At 37.6% G+C, this 19,596-nt stretch overlaps 5 protein-coding genes and 1 long non-coding RNA gene across 9 annotated transcripts; 2 read left to right on the top strand and 4 right to left on the bottom strand.

Annotated features, from left to right (window-relative positions):
• Window positions 1-907: 907 nt before the first annotated feature.
• LOC17885098 (protein HYPER-SENSITIVITY-RELATED 4) lies at window positions 908-4,724 on the bottom strand. The gene is made up of 7 exons (XM_006293199.2): window positions 4,620-4,724; window positions 4,500-4,546; window positions 4,061-4,261; window positions 3,938-4,003; window positions 3,284-3,403; window positions 3,087-3,224; window positions 908-2,300 (listed from the first exon to the last, which is right to left on the bottom strand). Exons 1-7 carry the CDS (start codon window positions 4,722-4,724, stop codon window positions 908-910), a joined length of 2,070 nt encoding a protein of 689 aa, XP_006293261.2.
• A 16-nt stretch (window positions 4,725-4,740) lies between these two features.
• Window positions 4,741-5,209, top strand: LOC111830762. Its single transcript, XR_002834101.1, has 3 exons — window positions 4,741-4,827; window positions 4,920-4,991; window positions 5,126-5,209. It is a non-coding gene; the product is annotated as an uncharacterized LOC111830762 (long non-coding RNA).
• A 4,477-nt stretch (window positions 5,210-9,686) lies between these two features.
• Window positions 9,687-11,439, bottom strand: LOC17886999 (protein HYPER-SENSITIVITY-RELATED 4). Its single transcript, XM_006290828.2, is given in 2 exon segments — window positions 9,687-9,841; window positions 9,843-11,439. Coding segments are annotated over 2 exon segments (1,617 nt in total). The 5' UTR covers window positions 11,421-11,439; the 3' UTR covers window positions 9,687-9,802.
• Window positions 11,440-13,186: 1,747 nt separating this feature from the next.
• LOC17887091 (lipid phosphate phosphatase epsilon 1, chloroplastic) lies at window positions 13,187-14,633 on the top strand. The gene is made up of 5 exons (XM_006291742.2): window positions 13,187-13,251; window positions 13,403-13,707; window positions 13,795-14,020; window positions 14,112-14,185; window positions 14,316-14,633. Exons 2-5 carry the CDS (start codon window positions 13,558-13,560, stop codon window positions 14,541-14,543), a joined length of 678 nt encoding a protein of 225 aa, XP_006291804.1. The 5' UTR covers window positions 13,187-13,251; window positions 13,403-13,557; the 3' UTR covers window positions 14,544-14,633.
• A 30-nt stretch (window positions 14,634-14,663) lies between these two features.
• Window positions 14,664-17,364, bottom strand: LOC17886723. 4 transcript variants are annotated; one of them, XM_023782311.1, is made up of 5 exons: window positions 17,271-17,364; window positions 17,015-17,155; window positions 15,957-16,711; window positions 15,199-15,621; window positions 14,664-15,105 (listed from the first exon to the last, which is right to left on the bottom strand). In XM_023782311.1, the coding sequence occupies exons 3-5, from the start codon at window positions 16,705-16,707 to the stop codon at window positions 14,945-14,947; spliced, it is 1,335 nt and encodes a 444-aa protein (XP_023638079.1). In that variant the 5' UTR covers window positions 16,708-16,711; window positions 17,015-17,155; window positions 17,271-17,364; the 3' UTR covers window positions 14,664-14,944. The 4 variants fall into 4 exon arrangements, with proteins under 4 accessions (XP_023638079.1, XP_023638080.1, XP_006291031.1 ...); XM_023782312.1 differs by having other exon boundaries at window positions 17,097-17,155; XM_006290969.2 differs by having other exon boundaries at window positions 17,015-17,349.
• Window positions 17,365-18,235: 871 nt separating this feature from the next.
• On the bottom strand, window positions 18,236-18,920 carry LOC17885020. The gene has a single exon (XM_006291995.2). It carries the CDS (start codon window positions 18,737-18,739, stop codon window positions 18,380-18,382), a length of 360 nt encoding a protein of 119 aa, XP_006292057.1. The 5' UTR covers window positions 18,740-18,920; the 3' UTR covers window positions 18,236-18,379.
• Window positions 18,921-19,596: the final 676 nt, after the last annotated feature.

The following is a 19,596-nucleotide window of genomic DNA, read 5'->3' as shown; positions in this document are numbered from 1 at the left end:
ATTTACATAGTTTGATATATAATATATTTTATCAATAAAAAGTATGTCTCCAAATTACATTTATGTCTTCAAAAAATATTTCAATACTTTAAATTCTTAAAGTTTTATATATTTGAACCTTTTATTTATAATATTTTGAAACTATTTGAAATTTTAAATATGCTTATGTAACAATGGTTTTAATATTGGTCATACTTATAATGATTTTAAACCATTGTCCAAAAAATTTTATCGAGTGTAGTTGAGTATTATATGTCCCTTTTGAAAAATTCAAATTGCACATATGCAAAAAAAAGTTAAATTTTTATTAAATATTTATATCATATAGTATAATATTATAAATTAAAAATAATATCGAATAAAAGTGAAAGAAGAATAATATTTTTTAAATAGATTGTATTAAATTAGTTAGAGAAATATTAGTAAATCCTATAATTAATTATGGAAATAATACAATCCTAAAATTAGATTTGGAAAGTATCTGGTGTATGTATCCAAACCCATTAATCTATCCAACTTTAAAAGATCCAATTACAAATTTTGGGTAATTTTTTGAAATTGACCCGACCCGAAAGCACTTTTTGTACTTCTCTTTTACTAATATAGTGATTATTTTCTTCAGATTCTCTCAGGAATTTTTATTAATTGACATATTTTTTTCTTTTGTGAAAATTTTTTTTGTTCGATATAATTTATTTGCTTTCTAATACTAATTAAAATATCTCTCATTCAAAACATACAATTCATTAATTTTTAGAAAAAAAAGCTAGAAACTTCATTTTGTTTGCTTTCATGAACTAGAGAGTATGGGGAAGATATTAATAGGAAGGTTTATTTTAGAAAAGGAAAACAATATAATTCCAAGTAAGAAAAAACAGAGAGGAACATTGCTCAAGAAGCCAAATTATTAACCTTTTCGTTTTTTCTTCAACGTTGAATCTTTTTTCTTGGTAGTCGATTCTTTGTTCTCCACTTGTTGCTCCTCCAGTTCTTGCTCCTCCATTTTGGCCTTATCCTGTTCCTTCTTAATCTTCTTGGCTTTCAAAAACTCGATCAAACCCTCAAGAATCTTATCAACAGAGTCATTCCTCATAAGTTGTTCCGCCACTTCAGCTGGAGTAACCTCTGTGGCTTCAATACCTTCCTCGACCTTGCTGAAAAGGTGGTGCTCTTCGATCTCCAAATAGTTTGAAGCAAGAACCTTGAAAGCACTTAACGTGCAGTAGGACATGTGAATGTGCATATCCATACGTCCGGGCCTTAACAAAGCCGGGTCGAGTTTCTCTTTGTAATTTGTTGTGAATATTATGATTCGTTCTTCCCCGCAGCTTGACCATAGACCATCTATGAAATTTAGCAGTCCAGAGAGAGTCACATTTTTGTTACTTGATGAATCATCTTCCTTAGGAGGTTCATCAGTTGTCCTATTATTCAGTTTGATCGAACAGTCAATATCTTCCACAACAAGAATCGAACGATTAGCAATGGCAGTCAGCAATCGCCGAAGCTCAGAGTTGTCTCTAACCGCAGTTAACTCTAAGTCGTAAATATCAAAGTGTAGATGATTGGCCATGGCTGCGATCAAGCTTGACTTCCCTGTGCCTGGTGGACCGTATAACAAGTATCCTCTCTTCCAAGCTTTACCAACCCTCTTATAGTAGTCGCTCCGCTTTACGAATTCGTCTAGATCTCCCATCACACTTGTCTTGACATCTGAATCCATTGCTAGCGTCTTGAAAGTAGAAGGATGGTCAAAAGTAACAGAGGTCCACGTGTCTGAGTACCACTTTCTGTCGAGAGTGAACATCTTAAGCTTTTTCTTCTCTTGCTTCATCAACGTGGCTCTTTTCACCAGGAATGGCAAGTAAGATTCAAGGGCTACGTCTTTGTATTTCTTGTGGAAGTTGAGCTCGAATGATCGGACCTCGGATCTGACTTTTGACGACTCTTGATTCTTTGACTCGACATGGCTGCAACGGAGGATCCACCGGAACTTGACGTCATTGAAAGTGTCCACAACTTCCTCATCACGTTCCACTGTGACGTTGTAGTTTTTCTCTTTCTCGTGTTTACTCACTCTGATTTTTTTGTTGGAGGGAGAGACTTTTGTGGCTAGATAGGCCTTTGCAGCCTCAAAGACTTCGTTGTGAACTAATCCTTCAAATTCTTCAATGGTTATTGTCATGTGAGAGGAAAGGTCAGGAACGAAGCGGCGGTGGAATTCATATGAGATGTAGTGGCGCACCTCGTAAGGAACATACTTTTGTACAAACAATCGAGCCATCACCACGGTTTCGGCCCAGGGGCGGACCCACAGCCAAGATGGTGGGGGCAGCTGCCACCAGCAAAAAAAAAAAAATAAATAAATAAATTATTAAATATTATTAAAAAACAAAATCTGCTCCTACCAAAAAAACTACTTTTTTTTTTTTTTTTGGAAAGCCCATTAACCCATGTACCAAAAAATATATATTAATATATAAATTAAAGACTTACGAATCTAGACCTAATTTTTTATTATTTTCTTCTTCTTTAGTCCTTTGGTTTCTTTATGTGACAACAAATCAACAATTATCAATTTGTGAGTTTATTTTCCTGATTTTTTTTACAATCGTTTCTATTATATAAGCATTATTTTTTAGTCAGTTAATTTTATTTAATCAGTTCAAGCTTATAACTATGTTTCCTGGAAAACATTATATAGGTTTTTATGTTATACATGACTATATTAGTTTTTGTAGTGATAATTGTTTATATGTTTATTCTATGGTTAAGCTTTTATGGAAGTTTGTTACATAATTAATAAATTTAAAATTAATAAATTTTAAAATATAAGTCTATAAATTCAAAATTTTCTAAATTTTTAATTAATAACATGTTTTTTGTTTTTAGTTATTTGAATATGTCACAAATAAAAATGTGGTAAAAAGGTTTCAATTGTTAAATGAGCGTCTGAGTGGTTTTGTAAGATGTTTTAAAGTTTTTACATGACAATTTTATGTCTTTTATAATTTAGTATTTGATAGTTTTTTACTATATTTTTGCCCCCATTGAACAAATTTTCTAGATCCGCCCCTGTTTCGGCCAACGAAGTTGCGGTGGTGAGAACTGTTGAAACTTCTACCGACTTAGTTCTTTCTAGGATTTGTGCAAATATACCTGGATATTTTGCAACCCGAACCGAAACGTTTCGTGGTCGTTTTAGCATTCCAAGTGTCGTGTGTCTACCGATACCCACATGCACACGAGGTGGACAAGAAGGGGATGTTAGTGCCATTGAGACCTGATCTCATCAGAAAACTTACTAGCGAGTTCGTCTCTCTTAGGTTTGTCAAGTTTCTTGGGCGAGAAGAAAAGTTTCTTCCGTGAGCGAGAACGTGCTTCTTTTATCTCAAGCAAAGAGCTGTATTTGTAAGACACAGAAAAATGTAAATAAACACGAAAAGGAAATATCACAAAAGGATATAACAGCCAAAAAGCCAATTTTGAACGGTGAACTGAAGCAAAAACAAAAAAGGAAATTAAGGGAAAATAAATGGAAAAAGCTAGATAAATATATATATATATACCAAGAAAAGGAAGAAAATTAAAACATGATTCAATAATTACAGAGTAAACGAATTGTGTAGTTTAAAAAAACTATGTGGAATAAAATTATATGAACATCTCATTCATTATATGACTTAATCCTTGTATTTTTTTTTGGCTATTTAGCTTCTTTAAACGGTCTCTCTATATTCATGGTTACTTTGTAAAACGAAAATGAAATTAACACCCAAAAAGCCAATTTTGAATTGTGAACTGAAGCAAAAACAAAAAAGGAAACTACGTGTAGTAACTTCGTTCAGCTCATACTTGGTCTGTATTTGATCAAAGCTTGTGTTTTTGTTGTTTTGCAGGTTTATTAACAAGTAAAGAAACAGGACACGAGAGTTACGAGTTCCCAAGGCTTAGACCAGCCAAGGTACGTCTCGGTGAGCTTGACCGCTCACTAGAGGTTTCACTATGAATAAAGAACAGATTACAACTTGAGAATCACTCACCCACACAAAGAGATCACCTTAAGAGAAGAAAAGAAGATAATGAAGAACTCTCCCCAAAACCCAGAACTTTCTCTCTTACTCTCTCTACACTCAAAAGTGACTCTCCCCTTGTCTTACTCTCTGAATCGAACACAGCTTTTAAATAAACCTCTTTGTCCCTCTCTGTAAAATCCCAAGTTTGCCCTGTACACCCTTGAGCAGCAAGACAAGCTTTGTCGCTACATGATCACGGCAAAAATGCAGAGAGAGAACCTGTGTTATATTGCTGGACTTCTTCATCCAAAGTTGAATTTCAACTGGGCCTAAACACAGCAACTCAGCCCACTTCACAACTTCAAGTCCAAAAGTCCAAAACCATAATCGTTTATGACATTCTCCACCTCGATTTTGGTTTAGGCACAGAACCTGAGAAACTCATCGCTTCTCCCCTTTTTATTTTTTTTCTTCGACATTTACCTGTCGATATAGTCCCTCCGACATCCACCTGCCGGAATCTTAGCTCCCTATTCCGGAGCCAATTCAGTCTCTGAGCACTCTCAGATGACTCAAAGCTTCTTCAAACTTCATCACCGGTACCGATTTTGTGAGAATATCAGCCGGATTCACCAAAGTCCCGATTTTAGTCACAGTCAATGAACCATCTGCCACCACGTCTCGAATGAAGTTGAAACGCACAGCCATATGCTTTGTCCTCGAATGGAAGACGTTATTCTTAGCCAAACAAATCGCACTCTGCGAATCACAGAAGATTTCAACACCTTTTTGAGGAAATCCCAATTCACTTGTAATTCCCTTTAACCACAACGCTTTTTTTGCTGCTTCTACTAGGGCCATATATTCAGCTTCCGTTGTTGATACAGCTACTATATGTTGCAGCCCTGAGCGCCAGCTGATTGTGTTTTCTCCTGCTTGAAACACAAAACCTGTGATAGATCGACTCCTATCAAGGTCAGCTCCATAATCACTATCACAATACCCTCTCACTTTAAATTTCTCAGATTTCTTGAATGTCAGACTCAGATCCTTAGAATCCCTGATGTATCTTAGAATCCATTTAACAGCTTCCCAATGATTTTCATTAGGAGATCCCATAAAGCGACTGACCATACCAACTGCATAAGCAAGATCAGGGCGAGATCCCACCATTGCGTACATTAGACTCCCAACAGCACTGGAGTAAGGTACTCGTTTCATCTTGGTCTCTGTCTTAGCTTTATCTTCTTCTTTTGTACTGGATAGCTTGAAATGACAGCCTATAGGTGTTTGAACTGGCATGGATTTATCCATTCTAAAGTTCCTCAGAACCTTTTCCAGATAAGCTTGCTGTGACAACTTCAACACACCTTGACTTCTGTCCCTTGAAATGTCCATACCTAGAATTCTACTCGCTGCTCCTAGGTCTTTCATTTCGAATTCACTACTTAGGATAGCTTTTAGTTTAACAATTTCTAGCATATCCTTTGCAGCAACCAGCATATCATCTACATATAGTAGTAGATACACAAAACAGTCCTCCTTGTAACACTTGAAGTACACACATGGATCATACTCACTCCTTAAATACCCTTGTGACTTCATAAACTGATCAAACCTCAAATTCCATTGTCTTGGAGACTGTTTTAGCCCATACAGAGATCTCTGTAATAAGCACACCTCATCATCACCTTTTGAGTAACCTTCAGGCTGTTCCATTAGTATCCTTTCATCCAACTTTCCATGTAAAAACGCAGTTTTCACATCCAACTGTTCCAGCTCCATATCTTGATTAACCACCATAGACAACACCAACCTTATAGTGACATGTTTAACAACTGGTGAAAAAACTTCATGGTAGTCAATCCCTTCTATTTGAGAGAATCCTTTGGCCACTAACCTTGCTTTGAACCTAGGTTTCTCAACCCCTGGAATCCCTGGCTTGAACTTGAATATCCACTTACAACCAATTATTCTTTGTTTCTCAGGTCTTGGAATCAAATTCCAAGTGTGATTCTTATGATGAGATTCCATCTCCTCTTCCATTGCTGCTATCCACTGCTCTTTATTACTTCCGCTAATAGCCTCTTGATAAGTGTTAGGCTCATCATCATCCATTAGTTGCGCTGCATTAAGAGCATAAACAGTAATATCAGCCTCAATAAATCTACTTGGCTTTTTGATATCTCTTCTGGCTCTATCTCTCGCCAATATGTAGTTATCTAGTGGCGAATTTGAGACTTCAAAGTCCGTCTCATTTTCAGAGTCTTCCTCTTCTTCTTGATCAGAAACTGGCATAGCTCCACCTCCACCAGAAGTTTCTCCTGAAGTTCTTGATTCACCAGCATTGTCTTGATCATCCGGAAGTTCAAAAATTACTTTCTTTTTCCCTTTAGGGTCAAAAACTTCTCCTTGTTCATTTGACAGCTTCCCAATATCTTTGTAAACAACATCCTCGCAGAAAATTGTATCACGACTAACAATGCATTTTTTATCTTCAAGACTCCATATCCTGTATCCTTTCACACCTTGAGGATAACCCATGAAGACACCTTTCTTAGCTCTAGGTTTGAGCTTACCTTGATCAACATGGTAGTAGACTAAGCATCCAAACCTCCTCATGTGTGTATATTCTGGTTTTCTACCAGACCACACTTCTTCCGGTATTTCAAAATCTAGTGGTGTAGATGGTGTTCGGTTTATCATGTACACCACTGTAGATGTAGCTTCAGCCCAGAAGGACTCACCCAATCCAGTCTCACTTAAGAGACTCCTTACTTTTTCAAGTATGGTTCTATTCAATCTCTCAGCCACTCCGTTTTGTTGTGGAGTGTACGGACATGTTTTGTGTCTTAAGATACCATGAAGCTTGCAATGGTCATCAAAGGTCTTGTTACAATACTCAAGACCATTGTCTGTCCTTAAGATTTTCAACTTCTTTCCACACTGATTCTCAGTGATTGTCTTCCACTCAACAAACTTCTCATAAGCTTCATCCTTAGTCCTGAGAAAATAAACCCACACTTTCCTTGAGAAATCATCAACAAATGATATGTAGTATTGGCACTTTGATAAACTGGGAGTGACATTAGGAGAACCCCATAGGTCAGAATGAACATACTCCAAAGGCCCCTTAGAGATATGACTTCCTGTTTTGAATGATTTCCTTTGAGCCTTACCAAGAATGCAGAATTCACACTGTTTAAAATCCTTAAACGTACTTGAACTTATCAGTTCTTTCCTGACTAACAACTGTAGTCCTTTTGCATTCATATGGCCCAACCTACTGTGCCACAAGTCTGTTGTGTTTACTGACCTAACAGCTGCATTAGCCTGTTCCACCTCAGGCTTACCATCTAGAAAATATAAAGTGTCTTTGTAGTCACCAGCCAACACTTCTCTCTCTTTGTAGAACACTTGCATCCTGAAGTTCTTTGACTGAAACCAACAACCAAGTGATTCTAGTTGTCCCAAAGAGATCAAATTTCTTCTAGCTGTCGATGAATATCTGACCTGTGTTAATACAACTGGTGTGTTGTTGTAATTAACAATCTTTATTTTTCCAATAGCTGTTATTTCACAGTAGGAATCATTTCCCATCAGAATTCTTCCCCCATCTATTTCTTCAATATCAAACATAAGGTCTTTTCTGAATGTCAAGTGGTATGAACAACCTGAATCCAAGACCCATTCTTCTCTAGCAACATTTTCTGAAACTGATAGCATCACAGGCTCTGTCCATTCTGCTTTTCCAATGCTGGCTTCACCAGTTTCACTTTTGCTATTGCTTGATGATTGTTTCTTCTTTGGGCATTCCCTTTTAAAATGCCCTTCTTCTCCACATATCCAACACTCCCTGCCTTTAGGTCTAGACTTAGACCTACTTTTGTTGTTCTGCTTTCCTTTAGGCTGGTTTCTTATGTCTGTTCTTCCTCTTGCTTGAACAACCAACCCTTCACTCTCAGACTGTAGCTTATACACCCCTTTATCCTTCAGTTCTAACTCAGTAGAGTAGGCTGCTCTGATAATTTCTTTTACTGTGATAGTGCTTCTTCCGCTATTGTACTTAAGAGTGTGAACTAGGTTCTCAAACTGTTTAGGCAAGCTGTTCATGAGAATTGCAGCTTGATCCTCATCATTCATTTCAACATGAACACTAGACAGATCTGATATCAGCTTGTTAAAAGTATCCAGGTTCTTATCTAGGTTTTTCGAACCATCCATTTTAAAGCTATAGAACCTTTGCTTTAAATAGAACCTGTGAGGTAGAGTTTTAACCTGATACTCAGCTTCCAATGCATTCCACATGTCATAAGCTGTAGGTTCCTTCATAACCTTTCTCAGAACAATATCTTGCAGACTCATACTTAGAAGATTTCTAACCCTCCGATCTTTATCCAGCCATTTTGGATCAGATTTGACTCGTTCTTCTGCTTTTCCTGCATCTTCTCCTTCAACAGTTTTTTCTTTAGCATCTGCAGCTTTTACTAAGACAGAAACTGGTTGCAGAGCAGAGTCAAGTCCCAAAATCTCCAGCTGAGCCAAAATCTTGTGTTTCCATAAAGCAAAATCTCCCTCCCCATCAAACTTTTCTACTTCAAACCTACCTTGAGTGGGTTCCATATTCACCTAGTTCTAATACCAGATATCTAGATGAATAACAAACCAGGAAGAGCCACTACAAACCTCAGAAATCACAGATCTATTTGTCTCCTTAGATCTATGACTCACAAAACCCAAAAAGTTAGCACCTTTCTTAGATTTAATACCTTAGACACACTTGAACTGTAACCTGGCTCTGATACCACTTGTAGTAACTTCGTTCAGCTCATACTTGGTCTGTATTTGATCAAAGCTTGTGTTTTTGTTGTTTTGCAGGTTTGTTAACAAGTAAAGAAACAGGACACGAGAGTTACGAGTTCCCAAGGCTTAGACCAGCCAAGGTACGTCTCGGTGAGCTTGACCGCTCACTAGAGGTTTCACTATGAACAAAGAACAGATTACAACTTGAGAATCACTCACCCACACAAAGAGATCACCTTAAGAGAAGAAAAGAAGATAATGAAGAACTCTCCCCAAAACCCAGAACTTTCTCTCTTACTCTCTCTACACTCAAAAGTGACTCTCCCCTTGTCTTACTCTCTGAATCGAACACAGCTTTTAAATAAACCTCTTTGTCCCTCTCTGTAAAATCCCAAGTTTGCCCTGTACACCCTTGAGCAGCAAGACAAGCTTTGTCGCTACATGATCACGACAAAAATGCAGAGAGAGAACCTGTGTTATATTGCTGGACTTCTTCATCCAAAGTTGAATTTCAACTGGGCCTAAACACAGCAACTCAACCCACTTCACAACTTCAAGTCCAAAAGTCCAAAACCATAATCGTTTATGACACTACGGAAAAATAATTGGAACAAGATAAAAATATATATATTTACAAAGAAAAGGAAGACAATTAGAACATGTATGGTCATTTAAAAGTATTAGAGTAAACGAATTGTGTAGTTTGCAAAAACTATGGCTATTTAGCTCCTTCTGTAGTGTAACTGAATGATCGACTTATAACTTAGTGGAATAAAATTATGAACATCTCATTCATTATATGACTTAATCCTTGTTTTTTTTTTTTTTTTTTTTTTTTGGCTATTTAGCTTCTTTAAGCGGTCTCTCTAGATTCATGGTTACTTTGTAATATAATGTTGGATCATCCCAAAATAGAAAGACAAATCAACAATTATTCTCACGCTACAAAGCGATTTAGTAATTAAGGTATTCACTCTGCCAAGTTAATGTTGCTGCTCTTTTACCTCCTCATGTTTGGCTTTTATCCTGGTCGTTCTCCATCTTCTTGACTTTTAATAACTCGACCAAACCTTCAAGAACCTTATCAACACGGTCGTTCCTCACTAGCTGTTCATCAACCTCTTCGGTTTTCTTGACTACCGAATCTTTCCCCTTGGTGATATTTTTCTTGTTCTCCAACTCTTGCTTCTCTTTCTTGGCCTTATCTTGTTCGTTTTCGATCTTCTTGACTTTCAAGAACTCGATGAGACCCTCAAGAACCTTATCAACAGTGTCATTCCTCATTAGCTGTTCAGCCACCTCTGCTGGGGTAACCTCTGTCGCCTCAATACCTTCCTCGATCTTGCTGAAAAGGTGGTGCTCTTTGATCTCTAGATAGTTTGAAGCAAGAGCTTTGAAAGTACTCGGTGTGCAGTAGGACATGTGAATGTGCATATCCATGCGTCCTGGCCTCAACAGCGCTGCGTCGAGTTTCTCTTTGTAATTGGTTGTGAATATTATGATCCTTTCGTCACCGCAGCTTGACCATAGACCATCTATGAAATTTAACATTCCAGAGAGCGTCACCTTTTTATACCGTGGATCCTCCATGTCGTCAGCTTCCCGAGGTGGTTCGTCACCAGTCCTATCTTTCAATTCTAGTGAGCAATCGATATCTTCTACAATAAGAATCGAACGGTTAGCCGTGGCAATCAACAATCGCCGGAGCTCAGAATTGTTGTTAACCGCAGTCAACTCTAGGTCGTAAATATCAAAGTTAAGGTGATTGGCCATGGCTGCAATTAAACTTGACTTCCCAGTCCCCGGTGGACCGTACAGCAAGTAACCTCTCTTCCAAGCTTTACCAACTCTCTTGTAGTAGTCTCTCCGCTGCACGAATTGGTCTAGATCGTCCATCACATTTCTCTTGACATCTGAATCCATCGCAAGAGTTTTGAAGGTAGAAGGATGGTCAAGAGTAACAGAGGTCCACGCGTCAGAGTAATTCCCATACATGTTCTCTGGGGAGAGAGTGAAGATCTTGAGTGTTTTCTTCTCCTGCTTCATCAACGTGGCTCTTTTCACCATGAATGGCAAGTAAGATTCAAGGGCTACGTCTTTGTATTTCTTGTGGAAGTTGAGCTCGAATGATCTGACCTCAGATCTCAGTGTGGAGTTAAGATCCCGCGGGTTGTGGAAGTGCTTGGACTCGACATGGCGACAATGGAGGATCCACTGGAATTTGACGCCGTTGTAGGTGTCGGAAACTTCTTCGTCTCGCTCCACGGTGACATTGTAGTTGTTTTCTTTCTCGTGTTTACTCACTTTGATTCTTTTGTTAGAAGGAGAGATCTTGGTGGCTAGATAGGCCTCTGCAGCCTCAAAGACTTCATTGTGAGCAAAACCTTCGAATTCTTCGATGATTATCGTCATTTGGGAGGAGAAGTAACCAAAGATGCAGCGGAAGCCATAGGAAATGTAGTTGTGCACCTCGTCAGGCAAATAATCTTGGACTAGTGACCGAGCCAGCATTGCGGTTGCAGCCACCGAAGCAGCGGTGGTGAGAACCGTCTTAGCCGTGGCCAGACGGGATTCCGCGGAAGAAGAATCAGAGGAGCTCATCTTCTTATGTCTCTTTTAGTTTTTGAGTTGTGTTTAACCCCAAAGAAAAATAAAAGACTCAGGAATTATAGATGATTGGTGGGAAGTGGGAACCGAAGAGAGGAAGTAGCGAGGATCTTTCCCATGGCTACAACGTGGAAGTTTCAAAGTTATAAAGAAAAGTAGAGTTTGAGTGGGTTCCAATGACTTGTTCACGAGGTTTATTTGACTTAGTAAACAAATGAATCCATGCGTCAAACGAATACAATAAAAGAAATTAGTAAACAAAGACTTGACCTAATTAAATATATTAGCGTGTGGGTCACTCAATTATTGTAAAAGCAGTTTAAGAGAAAAACAATGTTATAAAAGTCTAGCAGAATGAAGAAACCGTGTCACTTCCATTCATTAAACCCAATAACTAACTAGTGGTATGTGTATATGGGGGTTGTAACAGTGTCTACTAATCCACCAGTTTTTTAAAACTTCCTAGTCTATATGGTCCAAATTATATTAAAAAAGAAAAAAAAAACTTAGATGCTGATAATTTGGAACTATGATACACCCAATCTGAAAATCATAAATCATAAACCGAAAAGTTAGTAAAAAGATGATGAAGATAAAGATTGGTATATATAATCCTCAATCTCATCGATATATTTTTCTATTCTTCATCTCAATTCTTGGGTGTGTATAGATATGTTTTTTTAAACAAAATTCTTAAGAGATTAGGTTTATATTTTTATTTTATTTTTAGGCTTCTTTGGCAGAAGAATCTCGGTTACGTATTGTTTTAGTAGAAATATTAAAAGGTTAGATTTTTGATTTTGTTGACTTGTCCAAATTTCTTTGCCATAAATAACACTAGACGTACGATCCAAGTTTGTGAGCGGTAGTGGTGTAGATGACTGTTGTTGGCCAATACAAAACATGTACTCGCAGATTAGTTTATGTAATTAAGTCCAAATTATATATAATTTTGTACAGCCCTGTTAGAGATTTGAAGGGGTCCAAAAGTACTAGTTTTGTGTTTTTGACGACTCAAGATAGATAGGTACATTGTATGGGTTTGTGTCATGTGTGCTTACTTTTTGCCTTTTTCTTCTGAAAAATGATTAAACGGGTCAAACACCGATGGCTATAGGACTTGTGAGGGGTATCCATGACTGTTTGTTCGCACTCTTTTTTTTTTTTTTTTTGGTTTTTGTGAATGCAATGCAGATTTCTCACAAAATGTTTTCATTTAAAAAAAATACTTTACAGTTTTAAGACTCTTTCCCTGAGGTTTGAATTGATTGTGAGATAAGGTAAATGTAAAATATTTTGTGATCCACGTACTGATCAGAATCAAGTGGTCAAAACCGAGTTACCTGCTGAGAATGGATGACAAGGGCCTAAAACTTTGAACAGAGGATGATGCTATTATATTTATCAACCATTGTTTTATCATTCAACACTCTCTATATTTTTTTGGTCAACCAACACTCTCTAGATTATCTCATCTTTCTTTCACATCAGTTTCTCTTCCATTTACATAATATTATAGCATATTTAAACTTTCACTTTTTTCTTGTCAACGTAACATCAAACTCTTTTCTCCCCACACGAGAAAGAACTCAAAGTATTTACATGAATGTGATGGACCAGAAGTTTTAATGTATGGGCCTGAACTGACGAAATATAAGCCCATTAATTTGCTTATCCGTTGATTCAACAACACGCCACGTGGAAGAATATGAATGGATATAATAAAATAAAATGCGTCAAGGTGAAGAAGAAGAAGAACAAAACTCGTTTTCGAGCATAGCAATAGAAATTTTTTGAAGATTGTTTTGAAGAAGAAAGCTCTCAGGTCTTTTGCTCTCCAACCAAACCAGACTTTGATTTTCTCCGATTTTTCATATGTTATGTTTCTTCTTCACCTTACGAATTGTACTTCTGTAGCGATGGATTATATACTACGTTGACTTTTTAAAAAAATCTTCCTTTTTTGGAAATGGCAGCGTCGTCGTCGTCGTCTTCTCTCCTTCTTCGCTAGTATCATCCCACCTGCAATTTCTACTTAGGCTCTTCCTCGTACCCGAAAAGTTCGAGACTTTCGAGCTTTTGTTCGATTATCTCTCGTGGGTCTCCTCTGTTCGTCTCTGGCTCTGGATCTATGACCGTTAAAAGATTCACTACCAGAGACGGAGGCAGCAACAATGGCGGTAACGAACAAGTTGGGTCAATCGAGCAGGAATCTTTCATCAAAGGTTCCTCGGAGCTTCGGAACGAGTTGGTTGGGATTGAAGCCATTGTTAATCGTCTGGTTAGTAATGGAATCTCATTAATGCACGCAATTTGTTCGATGAAATGCCGCTGTGGTATTAAATTGTGTTTTAAATTGATGAAACAGAGCAAATGGGTTGTGTCTGCACTATTTGGTTCGATCATTCTTCTACGACATGATGGTGCAGCCTTGTGGGCTGTCATTGGATCCATTTTGAATTCCGCTCTCTCTGTAGTTCTGAAACGTATACTTAACCAAGAGAGGCCTGAAACAACATTGCGATCTGATCCCGGGATGCCATCTTCTCACGCTCAATCCATTTCTTTCATATCTGTCTTTGCTGTTTTAACCGGTAAGCAGCGAAAACTTGAACGAATCATCCTGCTTAACTATCATGAAACTGCTGACACAATGTATTCACCCGGGGTCGTGTTTTGCTGCAGTTATAGAATGGCTTGAAACCAATGGAGTCTCTTTGTTTCTTAGCAGCTTCATCCTCGCATTGGGTTCATACTTTGTAAGTCCATTCCATGCTTTAGCAACCAAATCACCTAATTGATTTAGGCTTGGAATCATTTAGTATTAGTCTCCCTTTCTCTGCGTTGTTTACAATGTTAAAACTTGAGATATTATTGTTTGTTCTGTAGATACGGTTAAGGGTTTCACAGAAGCTGCACACAAGCAGTCAAGTGGTGGTGGGTGCCATTGTGGGATCTATTTTCTGCATCTTATGGTATACAACGTGGAACTCGCTTCTACGTGAAGCCTTTGAGTCATCTCTATTAGTTCAAATATCTGTTTTTCTGGTGGCAGCTACATTTGCGCTAGCATTCGCAGTGTACGTTGTATTTAACTGGTTCAAAGACGACAGATAATCAAAACAAAGCTTTTTACCAAATGCTTGAAAAGTTAAAATTGTATCACTCGATTTATTTTCAAATTATTGAACGTCGGGTTCTGAGCCAGTTTGTGTAATTTAAGAATAAATCAAATTAAAGGAAAAAGGTTTCTTTAGGATGTAAGCAACGGCAAACACCTTACACTAGAGGTAAACATTGGATGTTAAACCGAACCAAATATTAGTGACTGTGGCTGCCACTCAGTATGCCACCGCAAAAAAAGTGTTTGCAGCTACTCGGAGCTATACATCCTCTTGACAACAGTTAAAACAATAACCAGATATGTATATATTTCTATTCACAAGGCGTACGCTAAACGTCCTGTATCTTTATTTCTCTTGCTCGCATCAAACCCGTCATTGAGACAAGAGACTCACTTAATCATCTTTAAGAGATTGTGATACTTCGGATGATGGCTTGGCTGAAGGGATATAAGACCATGCCAATGCTGCACTTCCTAGAGTAATGGTTGCTGCAATTGATCCCCAAATCCATCTCTGCCTCTTCTTTCTCTTCTGCCTCTCTCGTCGTGCCACCTCTGGAATCAACAAAATCAGGAGATTAGACTTCAGAAGAAAGATATAGAAATGACAAAGGATCATTTTGGTGACTGATAGTGATTTTTTTCTACCTATGGCCTCTTGGTTCCGTTGGGACATTTCTCTGTTCACAGCCTCATAGTAGTGTACACGATCAGACAACCGTGTGATTTCAAAGTTCTTAGTTTCGAGCATGGATTCCATCTCCATCTCTACCTCCGCCTTCGCCATACCTCTGCCTAAAGAGTCAGAGACAAACCTAGCAACCTCGAGTTGGCAGCGTAGTTCTTCTGCTAGATTCATGTTGTTGGTGGAGGCCGTAGGATCAATAGGAACGAACAGACCCACCTGAGCCAACTGCTCACGAAGTCTCTGCCAGTGAATTTGCATATGCTCCAAAGCCTCCTCTGTTTGTTTTCTTTTCTCGATTTCCATTAGTAAACTAAGCCTTATCTCCCTTAGTTCAGATTCAATGTTGTTAACTGAACTCTGCATTCCACTGTCGGTTGATAATTCTGGAAAAGAAAAATTAAATGGATTACAAACAGTTCTGAATCACACTGTCGAGTTAAAGATTAACATCAAGGATACACTGCAAATACATGGGAAATGAATAATGCAATAATCCTCATAATTTGGAAAGTTTACTCCTCAATTTCAATATCTCCAGAAACACACATAATTCCAAAATAAGAAAAGGCTACTACTGCACATTAAAGAAACAGTACTGATATCCTAAAACACTCAAAGGGAGAAGGATCTATACATGATACTATCCTGGGAATGTTAAGATCGCATGCATTATCTCGCAAGGAAATACTCAGAAAGAGAATAAGAATTAGATAAGTACCATCCCAAGCATCATAAAACTCTCCCACAGGTGTAGCAAGTCTATGTGAACCTTCCTCTCCGGCATCACCCTCTACTTCTGTGTTACTTGTGAAGCTTGCTGATTCACCTGGGTCATAGAAATCTTCAGACTCACTCTCTCTGTCGTTTTTGATAGTGACAGGCTCTGACAGCTTGTTTTCCCTTTCTAAACCATTGGCAGCATAATCCAACTCCGAGATTCCATTCCCAACTTTACCATCAAGCGGACTCCAGTTCCCAACAGGACCATCGACAATACCATCAAAATTATAGTTAACTCCATTGGAAAAGTCATCTTCAGTAGCCTCACTGATAGGAAACGAGAACGAGGTGGACCTCCTCCGAGGGGAAACCTTTACATCAGTTTCAGCAGAAATAGTTTCGTCTTTCAGGGTCTTCTGGTGGGAAGAAGACACAACATTAGCCTCGGAAGAGCTTTTTAGAAGACGCGGAGGTCCACGTGATTTGTGGTTGATAATATAAGGCGAAGGCGGGAAAGAAGATGGCGAATTGGGAAGTGGAATCGCATCAGGAGTGGCGTAGAGAGCAGGTGACATCTGAGGACGCGTAACTGTCCTTTCATTAGGTAATTTACCTTTGCCTTTCTCCAGTTTTGATATCGGTGGCTTTGAGTAAAACGACTTTGTTGAGGTGGTTGGAACACTCTCGACAGATGTGGAAGCCCCTGGCTCTAGCATTCTATCCAAAGCAATAGCAGAAAAAGTAGGCATGGCTCTGCACATCATTTCAAACTTCAAATTAGTAAAAAATCCCAAATCACAAAAGCGTTCCTTCATTTTCAATCGAAAAACAGAAACGAGAACAAAACAATTTCCAAAATGCAAAACTCGAATCAATTAGCTAATTGAAACCACATCTACACCATCTCTATACCTGAACAACAACCAGATTCTCACAAAAAAAAAACTAAAATCGAGAAGAAGCTGGCAAAATCAATTACAAATCGATAATCTAGAAGCTAACGAAAAGGTCAAGTTCGATAAAAAAAAATCAAAACGAATCTCGAAAGGTACTGACCTACGATAACGAAACTTTTCCCAGAAATTACACCGAGCAACATCAACAGAAACCAAATCCGGAGGCGTAAAAGAAGGATTACCTCGAGCGCGAAGGAGATCTCCACGGAAGAAGAAAGCTGTATTAGAAAAAAGATCCAACCTGTAGATATCGATGTCAAACGGATGCAATACGACGGCGAAGATAATAAGAAGAATAAAAGCGATACGACATCGTATATAAGAGGAGGAGGAGGGAAGAAGAAGAAGAAGAAGACCTCTTCTCCAAGGCTTTTTTATCTCTCTTTCTCTCTCAGCTTTGTATCTCCGCAAATATTTGAAACGCTCCTTTTTTTTTTTTTTTTCTTCGCTGCTTCTTCCTCTATTCTTGGCGACCCATTTCTTAACAAAACTCGTTTTATTTATCTTAATTAAATTTTATTTTTTAAAACGTGGTCTTTTCTTTTGGAGATAACTTCTTAAAAAGACGAATATAACCTTTGACGGTAAGGCGTAACGAGCAAGGACGGCGCGATAACGGAAGGGGTATTTTGTGTAAATGAATCACCGGTAGGGTTTCGTGAAGTTAACTAAAACGACATCGTCTAAGGGATCTTTGATTTGATGGTCCTATCTCGAATATTCCATTAACGTCATTAAATATGTTGACGTGGCAACACTTTGTGTCCTAAAAAGCAAAACTTAGCCCTTGGCCCAATTTGTCTTTTCGCGAATCTGTAAAGGCCCATCTTTATTTTGTTTGTCTTCTTCAAATACTATTGTTTAAGAGACAGTTTCCTAAAACGTGTTACGTGACCAATGTGAACAACACGCTTACATTTTCAAATTTGGTTAACATTACTATGGTTTTTAAAAATAAATTTGGTCTTCACAAGAAAAATGAGACTATGATATTTTGTTAGAATTTTATATTTTTTATGAGAAGAAAAAATCATATGCAACACCGGTCATTGGAAAATTTGAAATTTCTTTCTTCTAATTTGAATTTTTATTAACAAATCAAAAGCTAAAGGTGGGAAATGAAGAATATAGAACCTGATTCAAAGCTAGAGAAGTTCTAGAGTTTGGACTTTATATATATGAGCAATTAGGAATTGGTTCGATTCTCTAATAAACATATATATATTTATATAGCTAAACCAACTTGTTGATCAATGTTAAGGTCAAGGACTTTTTTGAATTTATCTTATTCTTGAAATCTCCATTTAAAAGTGTACAACAATGACAAATTTATATTGCTTATTCCATCTTTCAAATCGAATCACATAGACTGATAGACATATTCAATTTTCTGAAGAGATTATATGTTATAAAAAGAAAAACGATATACAAATCTTTTTATTCATTTTTTTTTCCATGACGAATCTTATCTGTAATGAATCACAGGTGCGTTAGAACTTGGATCCCACACACCTCCTTCTTTCACATACTCCATATACCTCGCAAACTCGGGTTTCGAAGTAGCCAAACTCTTCTTCGTCTTCGTCGTACTCTTCTTCTTATGCTTCCTTTGGAAATGAACGTCAAAGAAACTAAACAAAGGATGAGCAGAACCACCACCGGTTGGTTTCACCGTCGTCGGTGTCTTCTTCACTTCTTGAACCGGATTTCTTGATTGACCATAAGCACTAGCCGGAACGCTCGAGACCCTTTTCAATATCGCTTCTTCGTCGCCTAGCTTTTCGTAGCCACCATGGATTTTCCTAGTGCTCATGGCTCTAAACATGGTCTTTGTGTGGTGGTGTTGAAAAAACAAAAGTGGTCTTCTTTTTTTCTTGTGATATTAGGTGTGTTCTTGAATCTTTCTCCTGATGGTGTTAGCTTAAGTAGTAGGCCAAGTTTGCTTTGTGATATGAAAAGGAAAGAGTAGATCTGTTGACTTTTATATAATTCTTTAGTGTTTGTTGTCTGTGTGAGATCTCCATTCCAACTAACTGAAATTAATTTTGTTGTATATGTAATCAATAAAGCATGTGTTATAGTTTATATAACCAGAAATTTTATTAAAAAAAGCATGTGTTATAGTGTTACACCCACATGATGTATACATCTTCTCTCGTGAATCTTGTCCCCGATTAATTCGCCGGTCAAATGTGTTTTATGCTGACTCTTATTACGTCTACATCTTTTAGACAATTCAAAATGGCTCTAGAGTTTTTATATACAGATATACTACTAAACCTCTCTCGTGCAAATACTATAACTCTAGCTTCTTTGTCCGATCCATAATACAACAATTTATAATTATTCTTGGATTAGAAGAAAAAGGTCGGCAATTTGTCGAGCTTAAAGGAGAAAAAGGAAACATCTCAGAAACTATTTAGCCAAAAAACTTACTACATATTTTATCGGAAGCACTTATTTAAAATCTTAATCAAAGCGTGCGAAGTAGGATGGAATTCAAAAACATTTTTTGAACTTAGTGCTCTTCGTGTGTGTTTTAATATTACGTACGAGGGGGGATTGGGAGATAATTTTCTGATATTTGAAGTGACCAAAGGGAGATGATTAGAAAGAATAATAATCATACACACTTGATAACAAATTAATCTTCATGTGACTCAATTTCCCTCTTTTCATCCA

The sequence above is a fragment of the Capsella rubella genome, unplaced genomic scaffold, assembly GCF_000375325.1.
Source record: "Capsella rubella cultivar Monte Gargano unplaced genomic scaffold, Caprub1_0 scaffold_5, whole genome shotgun sequence".
Lineage (NCBI taxonomy): Eukaryota > Viridiplantae > Streptophyta > Magnoliopsida > Brassicales > Brassicaceae > Capsella > Capsella rubella.
The sequence above is the reverse complement of the archived record's forward strand: the minus strand, read 5'-3'. Positions and strand labels throughout refer to the sequence as shown.

Bases quoted from the DNA above. Each gene is read 5' to 3' on its own strand.
- LOC17885098 (XM_006293199.2), bottom strand. From the start codon at position 4,724: ATGGCTGTGCGTTTCAACTTCATTCGAGACGTGGTGGCAGATGGTTCA. The intron at 4,262-4,499 runs GTAAATGTCGAA...GTGATCATGTAG, and splicing joins CGGAGGGACTATATCGACAG to CGACAAAGCTTGTCTTGCTG. The intron at 3,404-3,937 runs GTAACTCTCGTG...TTACAAATACAG, and splicing joins GGTCTAAGCCTTGGGAACTC to CTCTTTGCTTGAGATAAAAG.
- LOC17887091 (XM_006291742.2), top strand. From the start codon at position 13,558: ATGACCGTTAAAAGATTCACTACCAGAGACGGAGGCAGCAACAATGGC. The intron at 13,708-13,794 runs GTTAGTAATGGA...TTGATGAAACAG, and splicing joins AAGCCATTGTTAATCGTCTG to AGCAAATGGGTTGTGTCTGC. The intron at 14,021-14,111 runs GTAAGCAGCGAA...GTTTTGCTGCAG, and splicing joins TGTCTTTGCTGTTTTAACCG to TTATAGAATGGCTTGAAACC.
- LOC17886723 (XM_023782311.1), bottom strand. From the start codon at position 16,707: ATGCCTACTTTTTCTGCTATTGCTTTGGATAGAATGCTAGAGCCAGGG. The intron at 15,622-15,956 runs GTACTTATCTAA...TTTCTTTTCCAG, and splicing joins GTTTTATGATGCTTGGGATG to AATTATCAACCGACAGTGGA. The intron at 15,106-15,198 runs GTAGAAAAAAAT...TGTTGATTCCAG, and splicing joins ACGGAACCAAGAGGCCATAG to AGGTGGCACGACGAGAGAGG.
- LOC17885020 (XM_006291995.2), bottom strand. From the start codon at position 18,739: ATGTTTAGAGCCATGAGCACTAGGAAAATCCATGGTGGCTACGAAAAG.